This window comes from Anolis sagrei, chromosome X (assembly GCF_037176765.1).
Source record: "Anolis sagrei isolate rAnoSag1 chromosome X, rAnoSag1.mat, whole genome shotgun sequence".
Classification (NCBI taxonomy): Eukaryota; Metazoa; Chordata; class Lepidosauria; order Squamata; family Dactyloidae; genus Anolis; species Anolis sagrei.
Window position 1 is genome coordinate 22,783,572 of NC_090034.1, and position 10,583 is coordinate 22,794,154.

General features: G+C 43.1%; 1 protein-coding gene across 1 annotated transcript; it reads left to right on the forward strand.

Annotated features, from left to right (window-relative positions):
* Window positions 1-2,222: 2,222 nt before the first annotated feature.
* Window positions 2,223-8,029, forward strand: LOC132781883 (myeloid-associated differentiation marker-like). Its single transcript, XM_060786410.2, has one exon. The coding sequence runs from the start codon at window positions 2,563-2,565 to the stop codon at window positions 3,433-3,435; it is 873 nt and encodes a 290-aa protein (XP_060642393.2). The 5' UTR covers window positions 2,223-2,562; the 3' UTR covers window positions 3,436-8,029.
* The last annotated feature ends 2,554 nt before the right edge of the window (window positions 8,030-10,583 follow it).

A 10,583-nucleotide genomic window follows, 5' to 3' on the forward strand; every position in this document is an offset into this window, starting at 1 on the left:
CCGACTGGATGGATGTCCGCCACCTTTGGCTGCAAAGGATGTAGTCAATCTGATTTCGGTGCTGACTATCTGGTGAAGTCCATGTGTAAAGCCGTCTTTTAGGTTGTTGGAAGAGAGTGTTTGTTATACACAGCGAGTTTTCCTGGCAAAATTCTATCAGTCTGCGTCCCGCTTCATTTTGTTCTCCCAGACCATGCTTGCCTGTGATCCCAGTTGTCATTTGACTCCCCACCTTGGCATTCCAGTCTCCTGTGATGAAAATAATGTCTCTTTTTGGTGTATTATCCAGTAGGTCCTGCATATCCTCATAGAACTGATCTACTTCTGCTTCTTCAGCAGCTGTGGTTGGGGCGTATATTTGGATCACTGTGATGTTGAAAGGCTTTCCTTGCACTCGAATTGAGATCATTCTGTCATTTTTTGGGTTGTATCCAAGCACCGCTTTAGCGAATTTCTTATTAATTATGAAGGCTACTCCATTTCTTCGATGTTCCTCTTGTCCGCAGTAGTAGATCTGGTGGTCATCTGATGTGAAGTGGCCCATTCCAGCCCATTTCAGTTCGCTGACCCCCAGAATGTCTATCTTTAGTCTTGACATCTCACCAATAACAACATCCAATTTGCCCTGGCTCATAGATCTTACATTCCAGGTTCCCCAGGTGTGTTGATCTTTAGAGCATCGGATTCGTCGTTCACCTCCAGTACCGTCGGCCGCTAGCCTTCCTTTCGGCTTTGAGCTAGCTGCGTCATCACATCTGGGGCTAGTTGAACTTATCCTCTGCTCCTCCCCAGTAGCATTTTGGCCATCTTCCGACCTGGGAGTCCCATCTTCCAATGGCATACCGACATATCTCTGGTTGTACTGGTCCATTTAGTTTTCTTGGCAAGGATACTGGAGTGGTTTGCCATTGCCTTCCCCAGGGATCACGCTTGGTCTGACCTCTCTGCCACGACCGTCCCGTCTTGGGTGGCCCTTCACGGTTTCGCTCATGACATCATTGAGGTGCTCAAGCTCCAGCGCCCCGACAAGGCGGCGATCCTTTGCTGGAGGCAGGATTTATGCCCTGCTTACATTGTCTCATTGTGCAGAAAAGGGGCTACCTCTTGTAGTTTTTAAATATGTGTGTGTGTGTAAAAACATTTTTTTTAAATCCTAAAAATCATTGGATGACTAAAATGTTCTGAAACTTGGCAGGCTTAACATCGTAAATATTGCCTACAAGTTTAGTTTTGATAGCTATAAAAAAGACAGAGAAACAAGCCTTGAAATTTTCCCCATTGTCGCTAATGGAACAAATCTTAACAAAACAATTACGAAGCTTCAGAGACTTGGATTACGAAACAAAACAGGATCCCTCCAAATCTTTATGAAATGAAGCGGAGGCCAACTGAATCTCCAAAATGAATTACTAATCAGATCTCAGTGGCTTCACACACCTCTAGTAAAGGTAAAGGTTTTCCCCTGACATTAAGTCCAGTCGTGTCCAACTCTGGGGGGTGGTGCTCATCTCCATTTCTAAGCCAAAGAGCCAGCGTTGTGCGTAGACACCTCCAAGGTCATGTGGCCAGCATGACTGCATGGAGCGCTGTTACCTTTCCGCCAGAGCAGTACCTATTGATCTACTCACATTTGCATGTTTTCAAGCTGCTAGGTTGGCAGAAGCTGGGGCTAACAATGGGAGCTCACACCACTCCCCGGATTCAAACCTGCGACCTTTTGTTCAGCAAGTTCAGCAGCTCAGCGCTTTAACCCACTGTGCCACCGGCACACCTCTACTATTTAATAAAAGTGTTGACTTTGGCATGTGGGTTGTTTCTTTGTTGCTAGGGTGGGGAAGATAAGGATAGGATATGCTCCTCTAGCTGGTTTCATGTCAAAGGAGAAGGGAAATATGGCCTCCCTCCCTCCCTACACCTATCACTCAATCATTATTCATTTCACCTGCTTTGCTACTTTGTTACATGTAGCTACAGTGGCACCTGTCCAGCCAGCCATGGCAGGATGGCCGGGGGCAGGGTTACTTTTCAATCCTGTCCCTTGTTAATCATCAACTTTCCTCTCACCTCCCAAACGGATCCGTTGCCAAGGGCCGTATTAAAAAAAAAAACCACAAGAACTTCAATATTCAAATACACCCATGCATTCCAACACACCCCTGTTCATTGCTGACTATTTGGTGCTCAATCTTTCCCTGGCAGGGCACCTCCCTATGCAAGCATCTTCCAGAAGTCAAACTCCTCCCTTAAGAGAAGACCTGCCAAGACAGAGAGAGCCACGCAGACCCATATATGGCTCCCCTGCTTCTCACCTTCCCTTTACATCAACACTTCCACTTCCCTCCTTGGACTCCCAGGTCCCTCCCCCAGCAAAGAAGGAAAGAAGGCAGGCTAATCTCTTTTACTCTAACTGGGCGTTTCTCTTCCAGCAACTGTTTGCGCTGTTTCTGACACACACCAAAGGAAGAGCCTCATAGCCACACTCCAATTCCCTGCTCCGCATCCCACCAACCTTCATATTTCTTCGCCACAACTCCACACCTGTGTTGGGTCCGAGGTGCCACCATGCCAACACTGGAGCCTAACGTCCGCTCCCTGATCTCTCCACTGGGCATCGTCCGCTTCCTGGAGATCCTGTTGTCCTGCACGGCCTTCAGCCTTGCGGCTGCTGACCACAGCTACTATGGCTCCTACGGCGCCTGGTCCATGTTCACCTGGTGCTTCTGCTTCAGCATCTCTGTCTTGATCGTGGTTGTGGAGGTGGCTGGCTTGACAGAGTCCTTGCGAATCTCCTGGCAGGACTTCACCTCCGCTTTCTCCATGCTAGCCGCTCTAATGATCTTCACCACCTCCATCATCTACCCATCGACTTTCATCCCAGGCTGCTCCAAATGCAGCTACAGGGCTGCAGCGACTGCCATGTCCTGCTTTTGCTTCGTCGCCTATGCCATTGAAGTGGGATTGACTCGAGCCAAAGAGGGGGAGATCAGCGGCTTCCTTGCCACTGTCCCTGGCCTCCTGAAGGTCTTTGAGGCCTATGTGGCATGTCTCATCTTCTCCTTGGTGGCCAACAAAACTGACTACAATTACTTTGCGGGCCTGCAGTGGTGCCTGGCTGTCTACTGCATCTGCTTCATCGTCACCTTGGTCATCATTATCCTCACTGTCGGACGCTGCCTTGCCTCCCTGCCTTTCCCTTTGGAGAAAGTCCTGGTGGGCTACAATGTCTTGGCTGTCCTCTTATATATTACGGCTGCCGTTGTATGGCCTCTATATAGCTTCAGAAACTATTCAAGGCCATCTTCATGTAACAGTCATGCTTGCGACAAGTGGAACAACCGGCTAGGTGTGACCTTTCTCACTTATTTCAACCTCATCGCCTACATTGTGGACCTGGTCTACTCCTCCAAAATGGTTTTCATCACCGCTCCAGCTTAGGCTTCCTCACCCGAGAAGAACTGAACCTCCTTAGAATAAAAGTTATGACTGAGTACAAAGACAGCAACCAACATCTTGCATCTGGCGATGAGCTGGTTTTTGAGTTATTGTCATTGCTTTTATTTGTTGTTTTTTTCCTTTGGGGAATATTTCATCCATTGTTCTTTAGTTTAAGATAGTACTTTGTTGCCAGAGCCTTTCTTCCTCAAAGCACTGAACCTTTCCATTCTTCTGGCTTCCGTGAAATATAGGCACCTCATAGAAATGACACTGTAAGTTGATGTTTCTAATTTGCATGTCCTCCTATTGTCTCTGTTTGGTAGGGAGAGTCCCAAGTCATTCTCTGCTGTCTCACCTTTTTATGGCCTGTCTTCTCTCTCCTCCCCCCACTTCCGTCCTTTCTCCTTGGCTAATTTCAATAGCTGCAAAAACAGTTCTCTCACTGTTTTTGCAGCTATTGAATTGAGAAAGACGAGAAAAGGGTGAAAACCTATCCTTCCCAGTTATATCTGGCAAAAGCAAACTCCTAGCTTGTGTTTCCTCCTCCTTAATAACCTTTGATCACATTCAGATGCTTAATTTTAATCTGAAATGTTAGCAAGAGTGATTTGGGCCAAGAAAGAAAAAGATTCTTGAACACACAAGTTGCTTGAAATAAGAATGGCAGCTCTTCAGAGAGAAAGAAGTGAGAGGCAATTCAAAATGGGGAAAGTGAGTTTCAGGATGAGAAGTGGGACAACAGAGTAAAATCCAATTACAGTTGCACTTGGGACCTCAGCAGGTAAAACATATTGTAACCTTTGCTCTCAGGTGGGGATGCAGATAAGCATTTTCCGCCTACTTTTGCCTGATAAATTTGCACCTGTTGCAGAGTAGAATCAGTGTGTGTGTTTTTTCAACTGCATTCCCAGTAACCACCAAGCAGCTGGATAACTAGGCATTCTGGCTGGGGATGCTGGGTCTGAGTAAAAAAAAACCAACAAACTTCTGAGGTAGTTTTCTCTAGGTAGAATTCTCTTTGCGGTTTTGTAGGACCATACAGTGACAGCTTAAACCGAGACCAGGGGCGGCTCAACCCATTACGCAAAGTAAGCATTTGCAGTATAGTTGATTTTGCCCAGGGGCGCTCTTGAGGCGCTCTTGGGGGGAAATAGACCTTGACATATGTGAGTTGTAGTTACTGGGATGTATAGTTCACCTACAATCAAAGAGCATTCTGAACTCCACCAATGATGGAATTGAACCAAATATGGCACACAGAACTCCCACGACAAACAGAAAATATATATCAGTGATTGGTTGGGGGGAGGGGGCAAAATAACTGTTTGCTTACCGTTGAAAATTACCTAGGGCGACCTCTGACCGAGACCGCTGTATTTTGCTCATATCATGAGAAGGGAGAGGCCTCATAGAAAGAGAGAATGATGTTTGGTAAAGCAGAGGGTAGTAAGAAAAGAGGAAGAGCCCATTCCAAATGGAGAGACTCAATCAAAGGGCCCTTCCACACAGCCCTATATCCCAGAATATCAAGGCAGAAAATCCCACATTATCTGAGTGTGCACTCAGATAACCCAGTTCAAAGCAGATATTGTGGGATTTTCTGCCTTGATCTTCTGGGATATAGGGCTGTGTGGAAGGGCCCAGAGAAGCCACAATCCTGAGTTTGCAGCACCTGAGGATAGGTTGACTTGGAGGTCTCTCCAAGCTGAAGTCAAGTTCAAGTTCACTTTATTAGTCAATGACCAGTTCAAGAGAAGAGGGACATGGTACCATACAAGCATATCATTGTTAAGGGTTCAGAGATTCAAAACTTTAAAATGAGCGTATCATTGTTAGAACACTAAGATAATTAACTTGAGAATATAAGCTAGGAGCCATATACAGGATTATATTAAAACCCAACACAATTTATGGAATTAAAGGGAAGGGAATCTAAAGGGAGGGAAAAGGGGAGATGTAAAATTATCCACAGTGTCCTGGGTCTTTGTACAGCCATGGTGCAATGAGACAGGATCGAATATGCCTATAGAACAGGCACTGAAGAAGCACATGTTCTGTTCTCTTTCTGTCCTGAGTGACAGGGGCACAGTCTCTCCAAGTATGGTGTCTTCCGGTAACGGCCTTCCAACATGGCAGATGGGAGGGCATGGCAATGTGTCAGAGTGAAGGCCCCTCCAGTGGCTGGAACCTCCAGCATGGTTAGATATTTCATGGGGTAGGCACAAAACCTACTGACTCCATTGATGATAAAGAATGGGGCATTGGCTAAGTCTATTGGTGCTCAGTGTTTGTTATTGGTCGTTGCCAATACTGGTTAGCAGTCCTGGAGAGAAGCCCAGGGTGGAAATTTTGACTGCTATTGCTTATTCCCATCTGGACTGAAAGTCATCCAACATAGTAAATGGTGCAAGGCCAAGGGAAGATAGGGATAGTCAAAGCCAGTGGTTCTCAACCTGATGTTTTGGCCTTCAACTCCCAGAAATTCTAACAGTTGGTAAACTGGCTGGGATTTCTGGGAGTTGTAGGTCAAAACACCTGGGGACCCACAGGTTGAGATCCACTGGTCTAAGCCAATAGACAACCCACAACTTGGCCTCAATTAACAGGAAGCCCATCTCCAGATAAAGGGTGGCATTGGAGACGCACCTTCGTACCTGGAGCTGAAGTCAACTTGAAGGCAGATAACAATTGCAACAGTGACATGCCACCACTGCCCAAGGGATCCTGAATTTCTTTGGACTCCAATTTGATCACTGGTGATGTTCCGCTAAGGAATAAGAGAGTTAGCCCTGGATCCCCATGTAATAAAAACAGTGCTTTTTAAAATTAACTCACAAGGCATGTACTGTGGATGTTTTGAGAAAGTGTGGGGTCGAACGCAAGCTATGCGCAGTGAAAGATGGGGTTTGGGCAGGATGACCAAAGTGGCACTCCATCATTTCCCATACAATGCATTATTTTCTCCTTTGGCCCCAATCTGCAGAAATGGCAGCCTCCACAAAGTGGTGAAGGTTGACTTATTCAACAAAATATCGAACAGATAAAGTTAGCAATGAAGGGGAATGACCAAACACTTCCCAATAAGGAACAAACCCTAACAGATACCAATTTACTCTCCAAAAGTGTGTTATATTGTTCCTAGTAGTGATGAATCCTCTGTCATCCCACTTTTTCACCTCCTTTAAAAATGTCCTGGCTTCTCTTTTCTTCCCATGTTCCTCCTTTGTCTTCAATAGCCGCAAACTGAATGCAAAGGACAAAAGTATTAACTCAAGGAGGAGGAGGAGGGGAAGGAACAAAATCTTGTCCTTCCCAGTAAATTCCATCAAGAGCAAACAGCTCCAATCTCTCCTAGTTTGTCATTGAGTCTGACATTCAAGTGGGGGTTTCCTTAACACAAAGCAGTCTTTATTTAAAGGCCGGTTTCTGGTTTGAAAATAACCAGAAAAGCAGATAATAATCTAAGCATCTGATAGTTCTCTCTATGATGGTGTGATATATTTACATTTATAGCCTTTACTTTGTTTCTGAGCATGCCTTTGTATGTATAAAATGCAGACATCGAAACAAACAGTTTTTGTGCAAATCTCTTTTTGGTGAAGCATTTCCTCTTTTTCAGCAATGTATTAGAAGCCCTTCAGTTTGGTTTTGTTTGAGCTTTTTTTTTTGGTGGAGGATAAAGGTTAGTATTAGGTTTTCCAAGATCAACTCAAGCCCTGAGGTTTGTGAGCTAGGATTAACTACTCACCGCAGCTTGTCATTTAGGCAGACATACAGAAAATGTATATTCCTATTTGGAAAGTAAGAGGGAAATCATAAAAAGGTGAAACGAAGGGATTATTCCTTCTCACTTACTATCACATAATACTTAACACATCCCTTCTGCTTCATGTTGGGTGCCATATACAGAGCAGAGTGGAGAGTAAGTACTGTCGCTGAAATGACTGGAAAGGAAAGAGGAAACTAACATAATAAACACATCGAGCCCACCCTGGTGTGTCTTTGCATATTGTTGCAAGAAAGCAATTAATCCCTGCAAACTGGTGCTCTATTAGCTGGCTGGAGATTTGCATACAGCCTTTTCCTCTCTCCTGAAACCAGTCAAACTTTGTGTCTGTTTGAATAAAAAGTACTCTCGAACCCATCCTGGATATAATAAATCCAACCAATCTGGAGTATGGATTAGAAATGAGCCATGGAAACTAGAGATCTGGGGCCAAGCCTTGGGATCTGGCAACCGTCACCAGTTGATGAGGGCCAAAACTATTATTACTTGTATGATGCATTCAGCTCTTCACTTTGCTTGATTTAATGGGCATAGGACTCCCATAAAAGTGGAAAACCACGAATTAAAACACATCCGAAGACCTATCTCCTCTAGCAAGCCACCCAGTCAGTTCTTATCATGAATGTTAAACTCGTGCCTTGTGTTCACTGTATTGTAATCTTTGTTCTGTGTATTTTAAATATATGTATTTTGTAGAAATACATCTTAATATCTGTATTTTCCATAATGATGAAATGTTTTTATCTATATTGTAACTCACCTCGAGCTACAAGAAGAGGTGGACAAGAAATAAAATGATGATGATTATTTTACTGACACAAAAGCACAGTATGGCACAGCAAATGAGTTCTATATGTTGGATTTTGTATCAAAATATTCAAGTCGAACACTTCCCAATGTGCGCAGATCCAAGTAAGGTGGCCTTTTACAGTTGACAGATCATGATTTTGTCGATGTTTATTGTTTCCAAATGCCGGCTGAGATCTTTTGGCACGGCACCCAGTGTGCCGATTACCACTGGGACCACCTGTACTGGTTTATGCCAGAGCCTTTGCAGTTTGATTTTTAGGTCTTGATAGCGGCTGAGTTTTTCCTGTTGTTTTTCCTCAATGCGGCTGTCACCCAGTATGGCGACATCAATAATCCAGACTTTTTTCTTTTCCACAATCATGATGTCTGGTGTATTGTGTTCCAAAACTTTGCGGTTTGGATTTGAAAGTCTGGATTTGAAAGTCCCACAGTATTTTTGCATGTTCATTTTCCACGACCTTTGCGGGTTTATGATCCCACCAATTCTTTACTGCTGGAAGGTGGTACTTGTGACATAAGTTCCAGTGAATCATCTGGGCCACAGAGTTGTGCCTTTGTTTGTAGTCTGGCTGTGCAATTTTCTTGCAACAGCTTAGGATATGGTCCATGGTTTCATCAGCTTCCTTGCACAATCTGCATTTTGGGTCATCCGCTGATTTTTCGATCCTGGCCTTAATTGCATTTGTTCTGATGGCTTGCTCCTGGGCTGCAAGAATCAGATCTTCTGTCCCCTTCTTCAGGGTTCCATTCGTGAGCCATAATCAGGTCTCCTCCCTGTCAACTTTTCCTGCAGTTTTTATTTTTATTTTATTTTATTTTATTCTATTATTATTATTATTATTCACTATTTTTTTAACTTGAGAGGCAAACTGTAGGAATTTCACCTGAAGTTCATCATAGCTTCACCTGAAGTTCACCATTGGAGGACCTAGAAATTGTTAGAGAAGTGTTCTCACTCGATATTTCTAGTCCCCATGGGGAGAAAGGCATGGTATAAATAAAGATAATAATAATAATAATAATAATAATAATAATAATAATAATAATAATAATATCTAGGTCCTCCACGGCAACTTCTGGTGGAAGTGGACACAGAGCCACATTTCAGAATCTAGACAGAACATATAATTATAATTATTTTATTCCTCAAATTCACAAATACCTGAATCTACAAAGGCAAAACCAACAAATGTGTGGGGCTGACTATATACCAGTCATGGACCCCATTGATTATAAAGACGTTAAGGAGAACAATTTGCACACAATCTGCCTTTATTTCCAAAGCTACCTTGATGGAAAACTCTTGTCTTTTTCACTTCTGATGGATTACTCTGTCCAACTTTTTGGAATGAAGAAGAACCATTATCTCCTCAACCTTAGGCAGCCAAATCCTCCTGGTTGGCATTTTGAGTCATAGAAATACACCCTTGAGGATATAGCACCAACCCTTGAAAGAGACATGTGTAGCTGTAACTCACAACTCACAACATATATATAGCTTTTAATTGGGAATGGGGGCATGAATAATGTTAAATAGGGCTGCAGTCTTTCGTGGCTTAATCAATGTGATGGATTCATGGCTTAATGCATTCCGCATTCCTCATTAATATAGGACAACACGCTTCAGTGATTGCTCCATAAGGCTCTGTGATAACTGCATTAAAAGCAAGAAGAGAGGAACTGGGAAGAGTTAATAATTAACACATTCTTTTATTAAGCTCCAATACGGTGCAGTGGGCAGAGTGTGGCTGAACCTTAATTTCTTGACCAGAACTACAGAACAACCCATCTTGTGTTGGGTTTAGCCTTAGATTGTTGCTGTTGATTTCACTCATGCTACACAAATGTATACAATGTTAAAGGAGCTATTTGTATATTTATATAAACATATCAATGTGTATGTACGACAAAGTATATAATTTTCATTTCTGGGATTAACATAACTCAAGAAACCACTGGACGGATTGACACCAAATTTGGACACCTATCAGGCCAACAAGTAACCATCACTCATAAAAACAAAAAAACACAGCAGAAAGAACTTAAAAACCCAAAAAATAAAAAGGACATTACAGCGCATGCACGAAAACAACTCTCTGGCACTGCCCCCTCCATTTCTACTTAAGCCAAGTGTGAATGTTGCAATTGCCACCTGGGTTACCTTTTTTATATATATATAATTTTTTATTAGTAAATTTTCTTTGTACAGCTATAAAAACGGGGGAAGTGATCATAGGGATATGTGGGGGGGGGGGAGGGGGGGGAGGGGAAAGGAGCGGAAGGATATATATATGTGTGTGTGTGTGTATATCCATATATACATATACATATACATACATACATACATATACATATATATATATATATATATATATATATATATATATATATATACACACACACACACACAAGGAAAGGGGGGTATCTTCTTCCGTTTCTCTTCAAAGTGGGGTTTTCTGCTTGTATTTCTTCCTTCTTAAGTTGGGGTATTTCTTTGGATTATCCCTGGAGGTGGGACCCTCCTTCTTTTATATTTATCCTTTGCAGTCTC

What these genes read in the sequence shown, in the direction of transcription:
- LOC132781883 (XM_060786410.2), top strand. Translation starts at nt 2,563, where the DNA reads ATGCCAACACTGGAGCCTAACGTCCGCTCCCTGATCTCTCCACTGGGC.